The sequence below is a fragment of the Melanotaenia boesemani genome, chromosome 3 (assembly GCF_017639745.1).
Source record: "Melanotaenia boesemani isolate fMelBoe1 chromosome 3, fMelBoe1.pri, whole genome shotgun sequence".
NCBI lineage: Eukaryota > Metazoa > Chordata > Actinopteri > Atheriniformes > Melanotaeniidae > Melanotaenia > Melanotaenia boesemani.
Window position 1 is genome coordinate 16645652 of NC_055684.1, and position 24234 is coordinate 16669885.

The window sequence follows — 24234 nt, forward strand, 5'->3', positions numbered from 1 at the left end:
GGGTTGAGAGATGGTGTGGAGGTAATAGAATGCCAGGAGGAGACATATTAGGGGAGGGGGAGACCCCACCCCCTGCTACTGAAATCCGAACAACGGGGAAAGTTTTGGAGGAGGTTGGCGATGTGAGGTGAGCCATGGCGCATGGCGCGCACCGTGGCGCACGAATCAGAGTAACAACAGTGTATTATTACTATTCTTCGTGTTAATTTATTCATTTATGATAAAAAATAAAGCTATTATGTTCCCTTGATCTCTATACAATGCAGAGCCTCAGCAGTAGCCTTACATCATGATCATCTTTCAACTGTCTTTAATAAAATAATAATACAAAAATACTAATTTAAATAGAAATATAAAAAAAAACCTGATTGTATTTTTACTCTGCCCTGATTAGAAAAATACCATATATATTTTGTGCACATCATTAAATTGTCTCTGCAAGTCATCACATTCCTGTCACACCTGAGCTCACCATGGTAACGAACATGAAGCTCCTGCTTGTCTCTTTGAAGGAAGATTTAGAACGCCACCTTTAGAAAGTTTCTTTTTGTCCATCTGTAAGGACCTGACACCTGTTAAGTTATGTTCACAGGCTAACTTAATTGCAGTTATTACAGCTTTCTGTCTCTTCTAGCGACTTCTGGACAAGAAGATGTACTTTTTTGGAGGTGAAAGTGCATTCCTCTCACTCCTCCCCCTTTCTCTGTCCTCAGTCTATTCAGTGTTCATTGTGTGAAATACCAGAAAGTCTGAGCTCCTGATACACTGTCCTTTGACCTTTGAAGAAGGGAAGGTCTAATTTTGACTGCAGCTGTCACCCTAGTGACTGACCACACACTCACAGAAACACACAGCCATTCAGGTTTGAACCTTGAACTGAGGAGTGATGTGTCAGGAGGATCTTCTAAATGGAGAAAATATTCAATACACAGTGCTAAGCCCAAACTTTGAGCAGGCTGCCTTAGTCTGAATATGTACATGTGGAAGTGTCATAATCTGTGCTAAACTAAAGATTGCACACAAAAACTGGGCTATTTTTGTTCGATATCTGCTTGGATCACATACTGTCAGCTGACTGAACTAGTAAAAACAAACTCAGTAGGTCAAAAAGTTCAAAAGTGCGAAGAATGACTTCTTCTTAATAATTAGCATTAAGACAGCCACGCACCATCAGGTGGAATGGGTTCTTGGTAAGGAACTTAGTTGTACATTGACCAGCTTTAATAGCTTATGACTATATTTTTAAACTTAAATAAGTCAATTCAATACTCAAAGTTTATATACAAACTTTAATAGCATCAGGGATTATCTACACACATTTCAGCGTCCATTTAATACACACTAGCGTTCAAAAGTTTGGGGTCACTGTGCCATGGGATTCAATAGGGAAGTGACCCCAAACCTTTGAACGGTAGTGTAACTGCTGTTTCTGAAACCTGGATTACAAATGTAAAAGGACTTTTTTTTTTTAAATGGAAAGCTATGAATTTATATATAACAACAGGTAGGGCAAAGATGGGGGTGGTGTTGCAATATATATAGATCTGAATTTGAAATTTAAGGTGGTGGAGGCTGTGACAGAAATGGTTGACAGCTTCCTTGAATGTCTCACATTACAGATCTGTATGGATTATCATTAGTTGTGTATATAGAGCTCCTATATACTGCATAGAGCTCTGGGTTCCAGTATTGACAAGTTTAGGAAATGGATGGAAAACATGGTAAAAAAAAAAACAGGGAAACAAAAATATCTTTATTTGCAGGGATTATAATATTGACATACTAAATCCCAACAAGCAGAAAAATATTGAAGATTTTACAGTACAATTCATACACTTTCCTATGATCACTAGACCCAGTAGAATAACGCCTAGTGCTACTTTGATAGATAAGTTATTCACCAATGTAATAGAAAACGAGACAATAAGTGGCTATTAGTCATAATTTAAACAATATAGAAGAATCAGGACAGAGAAGGTAATAGCTTCTCTGAAACAGGAAATAATGGCACAAGACTGGGATGCAATATACAAGAAAGCAGATGTAAATAATGCATATAATAAATTATTGACTAAACAAATAATTATTGACAATATTACTACAACTCTAAAAAAAATATTGGAAAAGATTTTCAACAATAGATTACATGTAATTTTGGAAAATCATGAACTATTTTTTGAGTTAGTGGGTTTAGAGGCAAACAGATCAACATGACAGGCAATAATGGATTCACCTGAAGTAATATCACATGCAACAGACTACAAAGAATATGCAATAGGAGTTTTCATCGATTTCAAAAAAGCATTTGATACAATCACCCATATCACATTATTTAATAATCTGGAAAACTATGGGATAAGGGGACTTTTATTGGACTGGGTAAAAAGTTATTTAAAAGTTGGGTAACTACTACTCGGGATGTTTGAACGTTGCTTGTGGTTTTCCTCAGGAGTCTGTGTTTGACCCTGAAGTATCTTATTCTCAACATTTCATAATTAGGGTTACTTAAAATACATAGATTAGAACTATACGTCATTGCAGCTGTAAGCAGACTGCTCTTTGCTTTACGATCCAAGCATGGACAGGCTTATAGGCCTCTAGGAGTATCTAAACAGCATTGTGTAAGACACACTTACAGTAGATTGTTTCCTTATAAGTGTCTGTCTTAAAGGACTGTACTGTGCAACTTAGAAACGTTCCCAGCACAGGTTATAAACATGAAATTCGGAGAAGAACACATGAACATCCTATATGTAAACTTGTATCTGATCTAACGATTGGCCGATTCAGGACTGAGGAATGTTCTTTGTTTGAAAACTATAAATGAGAAACTTACACATCTAGTCAGGGGTTTTCTACGATTGGCTTCAGAAACCTCACAGAGATGCATATCTGTTTACGATGTCACTTTTCATAATAAACCATCATCATTTTTACATAAAGCTGATGTCCGGAGCTCTTCTTTTACCTGAAAGTATTTTTGTCACAGCATAAGCCTAAAGTAATTTACTACAAAATATTCAGAGAAGAAGATCTTCATATGATGAAGTCATCATATCACAGAAACAGCTACGAAGACACCGAGGACACTAAAGGGGAAACCACCGTACAGCACAGAGAGAGGAGAAGTTATCATCCAGATGATGGCTTCACAAAGCTATAGAATGTTATTAAGGACAGTAAACTACAAAATGCCACAACAGACTATTTCTCCACAACACCTGCTTCCACAAAATAAACCCCACCATGGCATCCAGAGTCAGAAAGTACTCCACAACAACCCCACATAGTTTTTCCTGTATCAGTGATAATAGTAAAATGTATCTGTAGTTAAAATTGATCAATTTTGTGGATGACACAAATATTTCTGTTTCAGGAGAAAGTATTGATTAAGTGGACTCAGATATAAACAAGGAAATAAAAAACCTGAAAACATGGTTTGGAACAAATTATCATTAAATATAAGTAAGACTACATTTATTTTATTTGGCAAAAGCACGGTGAATGCAAAGGTGTGAATAGAAATAGATGGTGTTGAAATCGAAAGGGTGCACAAAAACAAATTTCTTGGAGTGACAATTGATGACAAGCTGAGTTAGAAATCGCACATCAAACATGTATAATCCAAAGTTTCTAGAAGCATTGCAGTCATACACAAAGCAAAACAATTATTAGATCACTCTTCACTTCACACACTTTACTGTTCACTGGTTTTGCCGTATTTGCATTATTGTGCTGGAATTTGTGGAAACTTGTAAAACTTCATTACAGTAATTTATCATCCTGTAGAACAGAGAAATATAGGCTGTTCACAAGGTCAGCTACTTGGAACACACTTTTATCCAGTCAAAACTACTAAAGTTCACTGTATCTTACCAAACAGCAATCCTCATGTATATGGCAAAAAGCAATTACTAGAAAATATTCTAAATTTATTCAGGAATCAGGAGTGAGGTTATGAATTAATAGAGGAAAATAAATTTAAAATCTTAAAGATATGAACAACTTTGAAAGTTTCTGTATTTCTATGACCAGTGTCAAGCTATGGAATAACCGGAGTGAGGTGCTCAGGCAAAGTCCAAATATCAACCAGTTCAAGAAAATGTACAAAAACATGCTGTTTAGTGGGTTTAATGGCAATAATCATTAATGATTTTAAGTGATTGTTATTATTTTTTTCATTACTGCTTAATTGCTATGGCATGGAAATAGAGGCAGGGAAGTCTGTATAAGTCTGTATATGCTATTTTTGGTTTTACAAAGAGGTGGGAGCCAACAAGCTATCTCACTCCTTTTGGCATATGTTAACCATTTGTTTGCTTTGTGTTTTTTATAATGGGTGTCATATTGAGATTTAAAGAGAAACAACTCATCAAATGATTTAACCAAGTTTTAAGGTTTTGTGTAATTGTATTTGCCATCTTAGGGACATCAGCTTTCAGACAGCAGCACAGCTGTGCTCTGATTGCCACGTTTGGCTCAGGTTGAAAGGCAAGTCCATCACTTGGGTTGTCGTTTTATCTTTAGCACATAAATGTGCTGAGTCATCACTAGGCTAGGCAAGACAATGAACCCTAATAACCCCCAATAATTTCTGCTAGCATGGCAGCTTTAATGCTGTTGATGATTGAGTGTGTATGACAGGGTAAATGAGAAATGTGTTCTAAAGTTGAGAAACACGCTCAGATAGAAAGGTGCTATACAAGTGTAATTGGTTTATCATGTATTTCAAAAGGCTTTTGCCATACCCACTATTGTCAAATAAGTGTCTTTGCGTATATATTTAAAGACCAAATAGCTTCATCTTTCAAGTTGTCAGACTTGGCCAATGGAAGCTCTTTATCTCTGGATTAAGGACCACTTCTTTTAACATCCAGTCTGCACTAGTAATGTCAGAGAAAGCAGAAGTTGTGCGGTATAAGTAAAATTCTTATACTTTGTTACTCAAATAAGTCAGGGCTCTGGGTGAGTAAAACAATAAAGAGAGTGTCAGTCTGAGGAACCCTTGTACATATGAAAGTAACTATTTAGGTTGGCTTAGATTAGGACGAATGCAAATGTAACAGGAAGATGGCAAAAAAAAAAAGAAAAAAATTAAAGGTAATGCTAAAGCTAAGTAATGCAATTTAGCCAGAATTAGCTATTTCTACCAGGCCTTAGTTACTTCCCATACAAACAGTCTTAGCTAATGATCATTAGTAAGAAAAAAATCAAACATAAGATTCTGCATGGTGAACTTGTGTAGGTGGTATATCAGACAAACCTTGAGCTATGTATTGTAATGATTGCCTATGTGCCTATAATACAAGCTAATCATCCAGTCAGACATGGAATTCAAAATGAAGGAAAAGCTCATAATGTCAACAAAAACTAATTTCATTATAACTTGATGCACGTTCACATTTGGATCAACATCTGTTCTCTCAGAAAAAGACTTTAATGCAAGTATGACACCATCAATGGTCATCACCAAAGATTCATTAGTGTACAAATACTTTCATTTACTTACGTTTTCTTTTGTTTATATATATATATATATATATATATATATATATATATATATATATATATAGTTAACCAATCCCAAAAAGTTATGTTGAAAATTGTACACAAACCTTTATGTATGTATATGTTTCAACTAAACTTTGGTCATTTCATTTGGAAATATTGTGGTTGGTAAACAACTTCTTGCAAAAGTTTGTTAAAAATAATGTGATTGCGAAGTGAGAGAGCAGTTAAACCCCACTGGATTGGAGTCTGGCCCTGTGAAGGACTGGTGACCTATCCAGGATGTACCTGCCTCTCGCCGGCTAACTGCTGGGATAGGCTCCAGCTTCCCTGTGACCCTGAATTGGAATAAGCAGTATAGAAAATTGATGGGTGGATGTAAGAGCACAGATACGTAAAGTTTTTAGGATTTTATTAGCAGAAAAGTACATGAATTGTATAAGGTCTGATGCAGGTGTGTCTGATCAGAGCTGTTCTTCATGTGACAATGTAACTGCTGTCCTGCTAGGCTGGCCTGAAACCCAGCACTCCACCTCTAGCTTTTGCTTCATATGTCTGCTGTGTTACATGTTCTGCGATAGAAATATAAATTGAAAAGACTGATTGGAAGATTTTTTTTCTTCATTTTTTTTATTAATTATCATGATTATATCCTAACATGTGTTTGTCCTCAAGGAAAAAATTACATCCACACATTTATGTTTGAAAATGTGTTTTCATCAGTTACAAAATTTAGATGTCATTTCAGTCCTTCATGTTATTTTGCTTTCTTTCTCTTCTCATATCATGTTGACAGTCTTCATTATGAGAAACATTCCAGACTCCAGGCTCCAGGGTTATATAACTCTGCCTCTGGCTCCTCATTACATCCTTACAGTGGAGAAAAACACAGCAAATGTGACAGCAGCTTTTGTTCGCAGCGCTACACGGGGCAACTCAGCAGGTTCGCTTAGTCGTTTACCTGCTGTTCAAGAGAGCATCTGAAATCAAATCAGCAGATACATGCATGACTGGAAAATAGTATGTCGTATTACTTTACCATTTTAATTTATTTGATTAAATCATTTCAGTTATTTTGCCAAAAAATATACCTGAAATGCATCAGTAATCGTGAGTAGGAGGAAAGAAAGAATAAATATGGAAAATACAGTTTAGAAATATTTTGTCCTAATTATATTAGTCTTATTCCATCTCTGGCTTCTCTTTTGTTTAACTTGTTACTAAAAGAACATGAAGAAATTATTTTTTGTGTCTTCACTTGCCAACTGCATTGTTTTAGGAAATATTAACAAATTTTTGATTTTATGCCAGCAACATAATCTAAATATGTTGGGAAAGCCAAAGAAAGCCAACAGAATTTATAGATCTTAGAAGTAACAGCATTTTAGTAGATTCCACAATCTACCAAGTAAATGCTGACAGGTGAGGGTGTCAGGATTGGATATAAAAATGGATTCCATCAAAAGCTTAGTCTTTCAGTCAAGAATTAGTCATGACTCACTACCTTGTGCCAAACTCAGTAAGAAAATCTATATTTAATTAAATCCCTCAGTGCAAGATTACAAAGAACTTTGGTCTTGAAAAGAGTCTGAGTTTGGGGGAAATCTCAGTTTATGAGGGCTAAGATTGGAAAACACTGTTGGATATACATGTCTCTTAAGTTCTCAGGAGACACCATCATGATCAATACAACAACCTAGGTTAAGGAGGACCTTAGAAAATCATTCAGCTCGATACAGTCCACAAATGCATCAGAAACAAGCCACATATCAGCTGTGTGCAGAAACACTACCAAGTTGTCTGGGCACAAACTCATCTCAGATGTACAATGGACATATGTGCTGTGGCCAGTTGAGTCAGCTGCTTTTTGGGAAAAAAATGTCTAGTTTAAGATGCAAACGCTGAGAAAGTTTATCCAGGCTGCTATAAAAAAAAAAATACAAACGTCAGCATATGTAGTGCTATAAGGTGCATCTGTGCTAATTGTATGGATGAGTAGCATATGTATGAAGGTGGAAAATGTAGTAATAATCATTTTATAATCAACATATAGTTCCACCAAGGCATTTTCTTTTCCTGTGGGGTGTGTGGTTATTTCAGCAGGACATGCCAGACTTTTTTCTACGTGACCTCCAACAGCGTAGCTTCATATATACAGAGTGTGTGTGTATCACTGGTCTGCCTGCAGTCCTGATCTGTCTCCTGTTTAAGTTGTGTAAAATATCATCAAGAGGAGAATCAGATAATGAGGACCACAAACAATTGATAGAAATTCCTTTGCAAAACTGCAACAATTGTGACACAATAAACAACCTTCTTTCCCAACTTTGTTGGTATCAAAGATTAGTTTATATTTAAAAATACGATTAAGTTGGCCAGTAAAAACACTAAAAATATTTATGGTTTTAACATATAAACAAGTTTTATTTTAATTTAATCCACATAAGAAAATTGTGCCTTCTTCCTCCTTATACTATCTCAATCTGAATTTAAAAATCATTATCATCTTCGTCATGTCTTTATTTATATTCCCCTATTGCTATGCCCATTATTAAGGTGGATGGAGATGTCTGTTGAGTGTTTTTTCTGAGTTACTTTGTGCCAGCAAGAAGAAAACTAAGTTATAATAAGTACAGAAGGACTTCTTTCTTTATTACAGGGTGGTAAAAGTGACTCCGGTATGCTGACGCGTCAATATTTTTGTCACTACTTTCCACTTGTGTTAGTGTACAGTATGATAGCAGCTGCTAGTGTGTTTTTAAAGATATCTGTTTTTGGTTAGCCATCACTCCTTCAGTCATGGGATGTAACTTGTTCAGTTTTTTGTTATTATGAGATATGCAGTTAAATACTGTCTTTTATGAAGCATCTAAAAACAAAGCAGCCATCACATTATCAATACGACAAGGCTTGCCGCATACAATCCTATTTATTAGATATGAATGTGAGTGACCTTTTTTAAATGTTCTGTTGTGGCTGGTCAGTTTATACATTTGTTTATTATTTTTTTTATTCCAACCTCAGTAATGAAGTAGTATTTTTACAGAGTTTTTGTTTCTGCATGAAACAATGTGGTAAAAACTCTTGGAGCAAAGGTAGGGTTTTATTTGTCTTTTCGTGCTGTTATAGTTTAATTGAAGTCTGGTCGTAGTGCTGCTGCTGTTGTCCTCCTCAGTCTTTTTATATTCTTCTCCACATCTTACTTTGAATTTAATAACATTTTCCAGCATGTGATGAAAAAGTATTTAAGTGAAGGAAGAGCATTTACATTTTTTGAGTATTTGACTAAAACCTACAACAGTATCCACCTCTGTTGATATAATATTTCTATAAGCTATCTTCACTTTCTTTGGATATTTGGAACTGAAAAAAATTTAATCCTATCAGGAGACTGGACCTGGGGTTTCAAGGCTGCCAGCTACTGGGATCATCAATGCAGGCAGGAAGAGAATCTCATGCAGACCAGAGCATCATCATCCAGCATGCCAAGGTCGCTCAGAAGTCCTACGGCAACGAGAAAAGGTCCGACAGTGCTTCTCCTTTATTAGAGAATTAAATAAACAGGTTTAAAGGCTGCACGGGGGTTTGATGGTTAACACGGTCACCTTACAGTAAGAAGGTTCCTGATGCAAATTTGACATCAAAACCAGGTTTACAGCTGATAAGCTTCAACATTTAGCATTTTTGTATACTGTGATTATGACTAGACGATTAATCGATAATATCAACAAGTCAAATAAATTTCTGAGGATTCATTTGCATGAAAATCTGAATTTTTTTATTTATTTATTTTCCTTTTTTATGTGCACTGCAAATGTTCCACTCTGGCTTCCATAGTTAGTGGTGGACGCAGCCCTCCGTCCACACCAGAACGGTGTTTGTCTGAAACAGATTAACGGTGAAGTGAGCCGTCACCCTAGCCTGGAATTTAGCCGTGAATATAACTACAGTTAGAAATGCAGAAGACAACTTCAGCCCATAAACTCTGGTTAAGAGACAAACAACATCAGGGGAATTATTTTCGTAATGAATCCCATATGATGAGGATCCAGATGGAAAAAGGTCACGGATGCAGTTGTGTTGTATTTCTCTATGCATATATGAAGCCGTTTATATGGTGCAACATTTATGACGTTATTTACTTTCTTTGCTGTCATTCATTCATATAAATAAATAAACACATTTTGCATTAAATCTTTAAGTTTAATATTGTTTTTAATTACTTTAATATATTTTAATAGAGAAACAGAATTTTTTTTTATTTTATTAAAATCAGAAATTGGATTTGGTTTGAAGAAATTGGATTTTATTTATAAGCCATATCACCCAACAATAATGTCAAATTTATTGCTGCTTAATCAGCTAAATGAACAACTAACTAGTTATTTAACTTTGACCTGTTTATTTTTTTTTTTTGCATTGATTAGGTAGATAATAAATTGTAATTTAATGTGATGTCCCATTTACCTGCTTCGAAAAGCTGTTATATGAAAAGAAATGTGCTGTTCTGTGTTTTAATGTTGAGTTGAAAAATCTGCACATGTGACTTTGATTCCCATGAATAATGTGTTTATTTCTGCTGTTATAATTCAAACTGCCACTTTGTCTGCAGGTTCTTCTGTCCTCCTCCTTGTGTTTACATCAGCGGTCATGGGTGGAGGGTCATGCAGGACCACTTAAAAGGTGAAGTACCACAAATATACTTCCTTTCAGATTATTAAATCCATAATCATATCAATTACAGCTCAGTTTCTGACATTTTTTTCCTGACTTCCTTGCCCACTTTTTAAAATTCCTTTTCTTCTTTCCTTCCTCTCTATTTTCTTTCTTGTCATCTTTCTCCAGCTGCTGGTTATGGAGACTCAGTATACCGAGTATGTGGTTACATGTGTCTGGACAGCTCCAGTCAGTCACAGGCAGACACATTCAAACTGGTCTTCGATGACCACCCAAACTCCAGGGTGAGTATTGGCTTTTTTCCCCTGCAAAGTTATCCTCTGAAATCCTGTCCAAGCAGCAGGTGTTCAGTCTGTGGTGATGTGGTGCCACTCGAAGTACAGAAATCTCTATCTGTATTCTTTATACAAAATATTCATCTATACATATAGTAGGCTAATTAAGTTTTATCTTTTAAAAGTTGAGTATGTTAATACATTTCTGATAAATTAAACTGATCACATCAAGAACAAACTTGGTTTGTTGTGACTAAAAGAGGAATCCCGTGGAAGTTTTCCCACACTCATCTGGTTGGTGAAACCTGTTTTGAGTACAAAGTAAATTCAGTCAGTCATCCATCAGGAGAAGAATGTTCACAAAAGACAAGAAGTTCAATACCATGTGCTATTTGCCCTCCACGGGAATGAATGACTTATGGGGTCAAAATCCTTTAAGAATCCTGAAGTAAAACTGTCTCCTAGGAACATTTGAGCAGCCAGTTTGCTCAAAACACAACAGCCAGATTCCAAGCTGAAGGTTAAAATCACAGAAGAAGTGAAATTTTGCCTTCTGGGCTTCATTCGTACAGATTCCCTCGACTTGACTGTTTCTAAAGGTAGCAGCATTTGAAATTATCTTAACCTGTAATTCAGCACATCAGCACATGAAGTTTTTCTTCACATCCAGAAGATTCATCCAGGTGTTCAAACTAGTTTCTGCTGATGAAAAATAAATCATGTCCTGCTGGTGTGAACCCACTGTAGATAAAATTTGATTTATACTTAGGGACTGTTTTAAAGAAATGTTTAATGGAAACTGCTGTATGTTTGAAAGTGAACCCACATACAGACCACAGACTCAAACTGGCAGTGCAAGGACAGTTTCTTTGTAATTCTGGAAGATCTTTATTTGGTGGAGTCTGGTCTAGGGTTTGGTGGACACAATGCTCTGATGAGGCAAAGTGGGAAAGGAGCAAATGTACTTTGAGATGAATGACAGGGAGATGGAATTATATCAATCAGCATGTGGACTGGATTTGTATTTGTATTTCTAATGCTTTTCTACTCTTATTTGACCACTCAAAGCACTTTAACAATACATGCCGCATTCACTGAATTACACACGTTCATACAGCTAGTAAGCTAAGTGGTTTTTGCACACATTTAAACTCCGATGGACACATCACAGGCATTTGGATTCAGTATTTTGCCCAAAAAGGTTAAGCCAAATCCACTGACCTTTTAGTTAGTTGGTAACTGTTCTTCCTCCTGAGCTACAGCTGCACAAGATAGGAGTCCAAAGGATGCACTACCACACACAGGTTGTGATGAAAAGTTAGGGTTTAAAAAGTATGGAAACAGTTAAGCTGGTAGAAACCACTATTAGCAATTAAGCTAATAGTCAGCTAAGAGTCAGCAGGAGAAACATGGGAAGTACATACATAGGAAAACTGGGAAAACACAAGAAATGCATATGCAGATATGTTCACCATTACAGTTGCAGAAACTACTCTATATTGTACTTGTGCATCAAAAGTGTTATACATATATAAAACTTAGCTGAACTGAGTTAAACTAGAGGTTTATAATCTAAAGCTAAAGCATGTGAGGATGAGGCTGAGCCTACCTTTCTATGTAGTGACACCTTATGGTTGGTGAAATTCGTAACCCTAAGCCATCACTAACTTCAGGCATGTAGTGTTTTAACCTTGTGTACTGAGCAAAATATGTCATCTTCCTTTTTTTCACAAATCCTTATTAATTCCACAGTCTTGTCAGAAAAACTGCACTTCTGCAAAAAGCTGTGAGTTTACTGGCCTCTAATTAATATACTGAGAGGAAACAGAAATTTAGAAAACCTACAGTTATATTATCTTAGTGTACAGTTCATTATCTAAGGTGCCGTTTTGGTTGCAAGTTTACATACAATCACCCTTTTTTATTTATCCTGGAAAGATCTGTTCAACATAGTTTTTAAATAATTCATTAGTACATAAAGTTCATTACATTAATGGTTTTCACTTCCTGTTCTTTTCCGTGACTGACTCAAAGCTTCACTTTGCCAAAGTTAAAAAAAGAAATGAAAAGATAAGAAATGAAAGGGGGTTGGCTGCACTCACTGGATGGAACAAATCACAGCATCAAAGGAAAATCTAGTGTTTAATGCAGATCTGACAAAGATGATTGTAGATTTGTACAAGTCAGGAATGTCTTGGAGCCATTTCTAAACAACTACTGATTCCAGTTGTGCATAAATACAAGTTAATGGGAAGTATAATCACTTTTCTGAGGTCTGGAAAAATATTGAAGCTGTTACATGCAGCTGAAAGGAAGTTGATGTGAACAGCCAGGATCGTTTCAGGAACCACAGATTTACTAGAAATCTTCAGCATAGCCTAAAACGATGAGTTGTGCATTTTTGAGTGTTCCTGGGTTTGTTTGTTTGTGTTGCAATAAATTCTTGGAAGAAAAAGCTGTCTTCAATATATGCAGTTCTAAGCTTTGTAGTGAGAGGTCAGTATAGGGTCACAGTAAACCATCCAGTAATTAGAGACAGTAAAAGTTTGTTAAAAGAAAACATTCCTCGACAGAGATGACACAATACCAGCAAAAGATGAATTATAACAGTTGCCCTTTACATTAGTCACAACTGAGCTATCAAAGTATCCCACTAACGTAGGAACATAATATATAATATTTGCACAGACCATTTTTCTCATGACTTGAAGACAACCTGCTTTTTCTCTTTAAAGCCTTTTGTTAGAGTTTGTTGAGGGCTTCGATTAAGTTCAGCATATACACAAAGAAATATAAACCAGCTTTTAAATAAAATTGCCCTCCATCACACAATGATTGGCTGATTGTGTCTCTGTTGCAGATGTTTGCCTGTGCAAAGTCCCTCTTCATCTCCGATCAGGATAAGAGGAAGCATTTCAGCCTGCTGCTGAGACTTTTCCTGGGTAACAGGCATGAAGTGGGGTCTTTCCAGAGCAGGATGATCAAAGTCATCTCCAAACCCTCCCAGAAGAGACAGTCTATGAAGAATGCTGACTGTGAGTCGCACTGTAATCATTTACTGCTAATTTAAATGGAGCACAACTGGGAAAATAGATAAGAAAATATGAAAAAGAAACAAAATAACAAATGGATGGATGGATGGATGGATGGATGGATGGATGGATGGATGGATGGATGGATGGATGGATGGATGGATGGATGATTTATCTTTAATCAAGAGCATAACTGTTTAATTTGAGAGCAAAATGTCCTGCATATACCATATTGCTTTCTCTCAAAACTCTGCTCTCACACTCAGAAAATCCCTTCTTGCCCTCTTCCTTTCAAAACTCTGTTCCTCTTTTCAAGTTTAGTGTTTCAGGTTCAGATCTCCTGCACTCAGGCTTGGTCTCTTTCCCTCAGACTCATTCTCTGCTCTCTTGTGCTGTTGGATGTTTTTTCCTGTCTCTTGAGTTGCTGAATGAGCTGTCTGTCAAACGTCCTCCAGCCAATAGAATACTAGATAAATGATGACCGAGCAAATTGTCCCCACCTTCATCAGGGTGCGCTTGCTTTACAGTAACAATAACAAACATTTATTAGTTTCCTGTTTTTTCTAGCCTTGATACTGAGGGTATCAGTATAACTGTATGACATTATGGATAATTTTCTATCTAAAATAAAAAAAAAAACTATGAGAACATGTTGCACATTTCAGCACCAACGCTGGTGTGATGCAGGGTTTGGTTTCACAGGCAAGCTGTTCATGGCACATGAGCACTGGGTTGTCACGCAGGTTTTTGCTCGCTGCGTGTCACGGTGCAGCGGAGGTGAGGATGCAAATGCAGAACTGAGAGGCAGGAGACAGATGGGTGCAGCAACGAGGTTTTAATATAGGACGGGAAACGCAACGGGGACATGACATTTACAAAACAGGACATGAACTCATAAACTGAAAGGAAACCAAGGGATATATATACACACAGATAAAACCAGATGTACTAAATAACAGGAACCGAAAGTAAAACAGAATACACAGAGAAAGAACTGTAGAAAAAAGACAAGGAACACTGGGTGGCACTGGCTGCTTCTAGTTGTATTTTCTTTCATCAAAAATTAAACAACAGTTATATTTTTGTAGGCTGTAACATTAAATGTTTTTAGAACTTTGAAAGAAGTACAGTTTTAATATATGTAGAGAACAGTAAGAGTGACTGAGACAAAAGCAGAATAAAAACTGGGTGATATGCTTAAGCTTACGTTTGCAACTATTTTATGGTTATCTCTTATATATAGTTATCTCTAATGATTGTGTTCATGTGGAAAGGATATAGTCCTGTGTGTTGGTCCCTTTCCTCTTTAATCTGTACATGCCAGACTTCAGCCACAACACCAGCATCCACCATCTCCAGAAGTTTCCAGGTGACACTGTGTGAGAAGGGAAAATCTGGAGTACAGAGAGATCATCAAGGACTTTGTCAACTGGTGTGGAAACAACAAACTTCACCAGCAAAACAAAGAAAATGGTTGTTGATTACAGAAGGAGTAGATCCCACCCCGTTCTAGTGAACATCCAGGGACTGGACATCAAACTGGTGGAAGAGTGCAGGTACCAGAGTAAATAATAAACTAAATTGGTGGAGCAACACGAATGTCCTGTGTAAGAAGAGCAAGAGTTGTCTTCACCTATTCAGAAGACTCAGGTCCCTTGGAGTGTGGAGGAAACTCCTGAAGACTTTCTCTGACACCACAGTTGCTTCAGCCGTCTTCTACACAGAGGTCTATTCAGGAGGTGGGTCCACTGAGCAGGACAGGAGGATGCTGGACAAGCTGGTGAGAAAGGCTAACTCTGTCCTGGGCAGCCCTCTGGATTTAGTGGAGGTGGTGTGTGAGAGGAGGATGTTGGCTGAGCTGACATTTATCATGACCAACACCTCTCCCCCCTTGTATGTGGGAGCAACAAGCAGGCACTTCAGTAAAAGACTCATACACCCAAAGTGTAAAAAGAAGTACTTCCACCAGTCCTTCATTCCCATCACAATTAAACTCTTGAATGAGCACAATTAACCAGTGAACTATTCATTTGCACAGCTATTGCGCATGGATCTGTTTTTATTTTATTCTACATTATTTTATTTCTATTATCTCTATATAGTTTATAATTCTTTTAGAGATTTTTGTTTCCTTCTGACTTGCACTGTATTGTTTTTTCCTACTTCCCTGCTAGGTTATTATGCACCATTCTGCTTCAGTAGCGGCTGAGACATTTGAATTTCTCTGTGGGACATGTAAAGACTTTTGTCAATGGGGTAGCTTGGGTTAGTGCTCGGGGCTGCTGCTGGGGGCCCGGGTCTCTGGGCTGCCCTGGTCTGCCTCTGACATCCGTAGAGGCGTGGTCGCATTTGCACGATCTCACTCACCACTCTTCATCACTAATCACTCCTTATTCCTCATCCTCTGCATGCTGACACAGTCACTGAGTTGTCCAGTGGGTTTATATACTAAGAGATAATTCTTTTTTTTTTATTTTTCCTGTGAGTTAGTATCTGGTCGCTGTTATCCTACTATCGTGATGTCTTTTTGATTTGGGTATTATTTAAAAACTCTTAATGACTAGCAGCTCTGTTTTTTTGGGGTTTTTTTTGTAAAAGTTGTAGGAAATTTTCTGGTGTGTTCATGTACAGGTGTAACAGTTTGTTGTCTGGTGATGGTGTTGATTGAAGGGTCGTTTCCTTCTGTCTGTGATGTCTTGTCTTGTTTTTTATCTCCAATAACAGCTGACAAAATTCCCATAACCCAAACTCTAGCAGACATAACTTGGTTTTTTTAGTGGTAGTTGGCATCAGGATAAAGAAAAGGAAAAGTGATATAATAGCAATCAAAAAACAACAAAAACAAATGTGATTTACACTCTACTAACTGATACATCATCCTGATTTCATCCTATAATCTGATACAGTGTTGTGCTGAGGGCCTTTACAGAGTGTTTTTGTGTGTTTGCAGTGTGCATCTCATCTTGCTCCAGAGTGGCTTTGTTCAACCGTTTACGCTCTCAGACGGTCAGCACTCGTTATCTCTCTGTGGACAGAGAAGCTTTCATAGCCAGTGCCAGACAGTGGACGGCCTTCACCATCACCATGTGTGAGTGTGTGTCACAGCTTGCAGTGTAACTGTACATTTGTATTTACTGACATGTCTTGTGCTATCACGGTCAGTCTATGATTTAAATTTGACTTTAAATACAAAAGTGCAGATGTCTTCTCATTTTCTCAAAGAAGAACTTTCATGACAAGTATTGTATTAAGTATTTTCCATAGTGTAACAAAGCATTTATGAAAGCCTCTCGTAGAAAGCAACAAAATCGGTCGCTGCTCTACAACAAATAGTTTTATAATTTAACCTGAAGTTTTTACATCTGTATAATCTGAAGTGTCATGAGGGGTGAAGTCGTCATCAGGTCAGTTTGCATCAAAAACACTGAAACAGGGATGGACTGTGGCCTTCATTGGCATCAAACTTGCATCTTCCAGTCGCTCCCCGGCCACCCTGCATTAATACAGTCACTGTGTACACGGTTATTCACCAGCCTTTTCCTCACACATGTCTGGAGGGCCGTCTAAAGTTCTGTGAAGTTATTTATGTAGCACAGTGCTCAAAGTCCACGGACCTCCCACCACCAAAACCTCAGCTTCATCCATCAGCACTCTATCCTCTTCATCACCACACACCTACTATCTGTTTGTCTTTATTCATCTATTGGGAGAAAAGTTAACCATCGTAAGGAAAAGATTATTTAATGAGAAAACAAAAAAAAGTGCAAACATTAAACTATTAAATTACAAAGTGTGTGTGTTAAGTTGTAAATGTGTCTATTAATGTTAATATTCATGGTAATTCTGTGTGTGTGTGTAGTGGATGACCAGCGCGCTGACCAAGGAGGTTTTGTGATGAGTGAAGCCTTCATCTGTTACGGCTCTGTGGTCCAATTAGTTTGTACTGAGTCAGGAGTTGCTCTTCCACCCATGGTAACACCCACCCACACACACACACACACACACACACACACACACACACACACACACACACACACACACACACACACACACACACACATCTATTTATACATCCATTCTTTGCTTTTTCTATCTCCGTATTGTTTCACCTTTGATGTATTGCATGACCCTAAATGTCTTCTAACTATAACGTGTAACTAAGTCTAGCCTCTAACCACAACCATGTTCTAACTGAAAGAGAAATAACATGTTATCTACATCAAGATGCTTTGACTTTTAAGCTCAGTTACAGTTTTTTAGTTTCAAACAGGGGTTAAACCACTTCTGCTTTGGAAAGTTTTTTCTGCATATACGTTTTTTTTTTTTTTTTTTTTTTCTTGTGTATGTGCAGAAATGTGGGTGTGAAATATGATTACCTTTTAAGATATATATGCAAGAACTTTTCACCCACACTCTTCCTGCTTAGTAGTTTGGCTTTGTAACTTCTCCATTTCTTGCCTGTGTCTTGGCCTTTCATATTTACTCTGAACTGTGAGGATGTTACTGCATTTCTGCAGAGCAACAGTCAATATATATAGTCAATTATTTTTTGTGATTTTACTGTGTATTGCCTATGTACAGCACTTTGGACAGCGGTGGCTCATTTAAATGTGCTTTACTCATTCACCAATGAGTTTGGGGATGACCTTATGACCTCAGCTCCAGCTAGTTGCCTCAACAACAGAGGTGTGGAACACAGCCCACTCGGATGTCTCCCGCCTCACCCTACTGTTACACCTGTACATGAACATATGGTTGAAGCTCTGCCATGGGTGGAATTTAAAGTTGAAGATCTTTCTGACGGGACTCACCAGGCTTTCTCAGCAAACCCTTACAACACGTTTGGGCCTGCCAGGCCTGACTAGCATCCTCCCCCATCTGAGCCAACTCACCACCAGTCCTAGAACTGCAGCCTAGAGTGTCCTTGTGCCAGTTGCAGATGTGGACACTCTTATGCATGAGCAACCCCAGAGTGGAAGAGGGTCCAACCCTTCTTGAGGACACTGGTGCCAGAGCCAAAGCTATGCGCGGGGGTGAGTCCAACTACACTGTTAAAAAAAAAAAAAAAAAAAAAAAAAAAAAAAATCAAGGGAACACTAAAATAACACATCCTAGATCTAAATGAATGAAATATTCGTATTAAACATTTTGTTCTTTACATAGTTGAATGTGCTCACAACAAAATCGCACAAATATTACCAATGGAAATGGTAATGGAAATGGGCCACTCCATAGCATCAACGCCTTCGACTTGCAGGAACTGCTGACACCAGCCACATGAGGTCTAGTATTGTCTTGCATTAGGAGGAACCCAGGGCCAACCACACCAGCATATGGTCTCACAGGGGGTCTGAGGATCTCATCTCTGTGCCTAATTGCAGTCAGGCTACTTCTAGCGAGCACATGGAGGTCTTTGCGGCCCCCAAAGAAATGCCACCCCACACCATTACTGACCCAATGCCAAACCGGTCATACAGGAGGATGTTGCAGGCAGCAGAACGTTCTCCACGTCATCTCCAGACCCTGTCACTTCTGTTACATGTGCTCATTGTGAACCTGCTTTCATCTGTGAAGAGTGCAGGGCGCCAGTGGCAAATTTGCCAATCTTGGTGTTCTCGGACAAATGCCAAACATCCTGCACAGCGTTGGGCTGTAAGCACAACTCCCACCTGTGGACGTCGGGCCCTCATTCCACCCTCAAGGAATCTGTTTCTGACTGTGTGAGCAGACACATGCACATTTGTGGCCTGCTGGAGGTTATGTTGCAGGGCTCTGGCAGAGCTTCCCCAGTTCCTCCTTGCACAGAGGCGGCGGTCCTGCTGCTGGGTTGTTGTCCTCCTACGGCCTCCTCCACATCTCCTGATGTACTGGCCTGTCTCCTGGTAGCGCCTCCATGCTCTGGACACTACGCTGACAGACACAGCAAACCTTCTTGCCACAGTTCGCATTGATGTGACTAAGAAGTAGTCTGTGGTCATCACCTGCAGAACCACTCCTTTATTGGGGGTGTCTTGCTAATTGCCTATAATTTCCACCTGTTGTCTCTTCCATTTGCACAACAACATGTGAAATTGATTGTCAATCAGTGTTGCATCCTAAGCGCACTTTGATTTCAAAGAAGTGTGATTGACTTGGAATTACATTATGTTGTTTAAGTGTTCCCTTTATTTTTTTGAGCAGTGTAAATCTAGCTATAACTGCTGAACGTCAGGCTCAGGCTCCGTCCTCACCAGGAAGTGACGTTCCACATCTGTAGAGATACCTTTTATAGTCAAGAATCAGACCACCAGGGTCCCTCACTCACACTACACCTGACCCTTACAGCTGCTCCCACAGGTGGTGAGTCCACAAGAGATGGGGGGGAGGGGGCTGTTTTGGGCTTATCCCAGCCGGGCCCCATGGGCAAAGGCCCAGCCACCAGGCCCTTGCCTCCATTCCCCACCTCCAGACCCGGCTCCAGAGGGGGGCCCTGGTGACCCATGTGTGGGAAACATTTTGTTTGCCATCGGTGACCCTACCAGGGGCATAAAGCCCCCAACAAGATAGCTTCTAGGATCATCAGAAAACACAAAACTCTCCACTGTGGTAAGGTGGTGGCTAGTGGAGTTAAATAATAATAATAAAATAATTTGATGAATGTAGGCTATAGTTATTTATTTATTTTTTAAATGATCTGGTGACCACCTGAAATTATCTTGGGATCCCTAGTTTAAGAAAGGCTGGTCTACTGGATTGAGATACAAAGCAGGATGGATCCATGCTTTCATACTGTTTACACCAAATTCTGACCCTACCAGCAGTTAAGTGGAGACTCGGACCTTTTGTGGAAGCTTCTCTGAAGTTGAAGTCACTAGTTTTATTTGCTTCACCTGTTTTCTAGTGTATTAGATCTTCTAAACCTTCCTGTTATGGACAAAATAAAGCTACATAACAACTGTTTACCACTGAGATAACATTCTTGAAAATTCAACATTATAGAAAGATTCATAAGTATAAGTTGAACCAGTAAAAATTAAAGAAAGGAGCTTTTTTTCTACCATAAATTTGAGTCAAGTTATAATTTCTGCATGGTTCCTGTAGGTCAGATGACGTGTGCCTATGCAGGTGTTATATAACCTGCTAATCCCAAAAATGTTGATAGTGTTCCTCTCATCGTCCAGTTTAGGTTATACTTAGACAAACCTCTTAGCAGAATCCTTCACATTTTGCTGAGCAGACCTCTTCTCTGTACCTCCTAAGCTGCTAACATAACACCCTCAGCTGCAGGTCAACTGGGAGATAATTATACCCACATCATGCTGTACATTTATATGTTTTCGTAGTTGAGACTTATTGCTGCATGGTTTGTTTTAAGCTAGAGAGATTTTACCCGCTAAGTCATTGATGTGATGAGATGCTTGGCTCTGATTTCTGTTGTGCTCAGTGTTCAGTGACTGTGGAGGAGGAAAGCAGACTTTAAAAAAAACAAACATTTAATATCCTGTGTGCTGTGGACTCTGGGATGTTATTAAGCGTGTTAATACTCCCACCAGAGGTAATTAATTACGGTATCTCCATGTGAACAAAGGCCACCTGGTTGTCATAAAGCTTGTTTTTATCCAACTGCGTCATGTCCCCTAGTCTACCACAGTTCAAATGTCATCAAAGAAGCCAGCCAAATTTTTTAACATGACATGAACAATGTGTTCACCGTCAAAGATAAACCAGTGCACTGATAAATAGAAGAAAAGAGTTCACTGTACCAAAAAAATGGCTGTTGCTTTCTGTCTGAATATTTGTCCATCATTGTCCAGTTGAGACTGAATAAGTCAAGTCACTTTGTTTTTGTTTCTTTTGCACATATAATACAATGCAAAATAACTGAAAAGCATTGCACTGTTCTTTCCCCACATCGCAGCCATACGGGGTTTTATTTCTTCCTGTAAACTCTGTAGCAGAAGGAAGGTAAAAATTATTATTTTTCTGGATGTGTAGACTTTCAATATTTATAATGTTGCCATTTTTTTGTGTGTTCCTGTTCAGCTCTTCAATTATGGGTGAAGTGAGGGAGAAATTTTATAATGCTGCAACACATTTATTGTGCCGTTACTGATGCATGTCTGATGCAAAGGGCTATCTAACACCTTTCTCATGAAATGAAATGAAATGAAATGAAAAATACTTTATTAATCCCTTTGCAGGGAAATTCATATCACGACTCTGGAGACCGATGAACGTTGTCAGCAGGTTTAATGACATTCAAAAGGGTGAAACTAAAAAAAAGACAACAATACAATCAAAATATGCACATGTATTACAAATATGCACTTAAGACCCTGTATTGCTACTGTATCAGTCATAAAATATATCTAAACATATGAACTTGTACTTCAGACGCCATCTTGGTGACCACGCAGATCGTGGGTAATTAGCATAACAAAAAGACCCGTTTTACGGTCAAATAATGCAGTAGGAGGTAACAACTTGTAAGAAAATAAAGTTACACACTTATACTTTTGATACACACCGGCGATGCAACCTTAGACACAAGATGTTTCCAGCATTTCTCTTAGAAGACACCACGAAGTGCGTGCCGACACCACTTGTTTATTGTCTGAGAACTACTACTTCCGCTAAATAAAGGTTTATTCAAACTAGGGCGTTTTTTTTTTTTTTTTTTTTTCCTTTTAAGGTGCATACCCAAAGTGACCATTGGATGGCACTATAAACACAAGGGATATGATGAACTAATTGGCAAAGGATTCTGTACTTATAAAACAACATTTTAGAATTTATAGTCATAACAGAACACTCCCCGTCTGGCGTGAATGAACGCCACTAATTAAACATTAGGGATAACATACATCTTAAGAAGGAACCAAAAGTACAATCTGTGAGATAGGTCTAGTAAACACCTTTGTACCATCTGATTTGGCTACCTTAATCTCTACTGTACGTACTTTACCATCTTTACTTGGAAACACCTGAGTTATGAGTCCAAGAGGCCATTCGTTTCTAGGCACTTGACTGTCTTTGAGTACAACAACACTACCTAAGTTCACGTTAGGTTGGCTGGATTGCCACTTGCAACGTGGCTGGAGAGTGGAAAGGAACTCTTTCCTCCACCTGTCCCAGAAGGTGTTCGACAGGTGCTGGACCTGACGCCATTGGTGTTTGAAGAGATCTGACTCTGTGAAGTTGCCAGCTGGAGCCTGAAGAGGGGTTAACTTTTGAGTTAGAAGAGCGGCTGGAGTCAGAATGAAAGGGTCACTAGGGTCTGATGAAACGGGAACAAGGGGTCTAGCGTTTATTATACCTGCCACCTCCGACATAAAGGTGACAAGAACTTCATGTGTGAGTTTAGTGGTCTTGAGCTGAAAAAACATAAAGTCCAAAATTCTCCGGGCTAGACCGATCATCCTTTCCCACGTCCCGCCGAAATGAGAAGCATGTGGTGGGTTAAAAGTCCATGTACATCCTTGTTCCTTTAGATAGGTCTGTACGGCTGTGTTGTCCAGATTTGAGGGGATTTTGAGTTCTTTACATGCACTGACAAAATTGGTACCTCGATCAGAGCGAATGGTTTTGATAGGTCCTCTAACTGCCAGAAACCGCCTAAGTGCGTTAATAAAGCTAGATGTGTCGAGTGATTCTATCACCTCAATGTGAACTGCCCTAATACTTAAGCATGTGAATATGACAGCCCACCTTTTGTTTTGGATAACGCCTCCTCTGGTGCGTTGAGAAGACACGAACCATGGGCCGAACACATCTAAGCCCACGTTTGTAAATGGAGGGTCTGTTGTCGTGAGACGGTCTGGAGGGAGGTTTGACATTTTCTGTGTGCTCAGAGGTGCACGAAGTCTTTTGCAAGTCACACAATGATAAATGATAGTGCTCACCTTTCTTTTGCCACCTACTACCCACCATCCTGCAGAGCGAACAGCTCCTTCCGTGAACAGGCGACCTTGATGGTGAGTCTGCTCATGGTAGTGCTTTATGAGAAGAGCTGAAACATGGTGGTGGCCAGGAACTATGAGTGAGTTCTTTTCAGCTTGGCTTAGGTTTGAGTCACTGATGCGACCACCTACTCTAAGAAGTCCATTTTCATCTAGAAAGGGGTCTAAGTTTCTGAGAGGACTAGTTTTGGGTAGTTTCTCATGTTTTTGTATACACTTGATCTCTTCAGCATACACATCCTGTTGTACTGCTTGAATGACAATGTTTTGTGCTTGGTTGAACTCATCCACAGTGAGTCCTGTCTCACAGTAGTGCCAACCACAGCAGTGATTGGTTTTGCTTGGCGGTGATTTAAAGTTGTGTATGATGTGCAGTAGTCGAGAGAGAGCACGTGTGAGTGACTTCCAGGTGGAAAACTTAGTGAATCTGTCAGAGCCAAGTTTTTTGGTACAGGTTGTAGTTTTGAGTGTGGTCACCTGAGGTCTAACGTCTGAGTCCAGGGTAGGCTCAACAAGGTCGTAAGAGTCACTTGTAGGGCTTTGGACTTGGAGCAAAAAGTCAGGGCCAGTGAGCCAGTTACTAAGGGGCAGCTGGTATGCAGGGACAGAACGAGTGGCGTGATCTGCGGGGTTCTGACTGCTAGCTACATAATGCCACTGGCTTGACTGAGAGGATCTACGGATTCTAGTGACAGAGTTACTAACGTAGACATAAAACCTTCTTGTCTCGTTGTAGATATAACCTAGGACTACTTTACTGTCCGTATAGAATGTAGTGTAGTCTAGGCTTTTGTCTAGTTCTCC

At 38.7% G+C, this 24234-nt stretch overlaps 1 protein-coding gene across 2 annotated transcripts in view; it reads left to right on the forward strand.

Moving 5' to 3' along the window:
• Window positions 1-24234, forward strand: part of rbpjl (recombination signal binding protein for immunoglobulin kappa J region-like) — a 40416-nt gene that overhangs the window by 6026 nt on the left and 10156 nt on the right. For both annotated transcript variants that reach the window (XM_041981056.1, XM_041981057.1), the window contains exons 4-9: window positions 8896-9030; window positions 10121-10191; window positions 10354-10469; window positions 13321-13495; window positions 16443-16580; window positions 17352-17464. In XM_041981056.1, the coding sequence (XP_041836990.1) occupies window positions 8896-9030; window positions 10121-10191; window positions 10354-10469; window positions 13321-13495; window positions 16443-16580; window positions 17352-17464 (748 nt within the window). The remainder of the gene's footprint in view (window positions 1-8895; window positions 9031-10120; window positions 10192-10353; window positions 10470-13320; window positions 13496-16442; window positions 16581-17351; window positions 17465-24234) is intronic.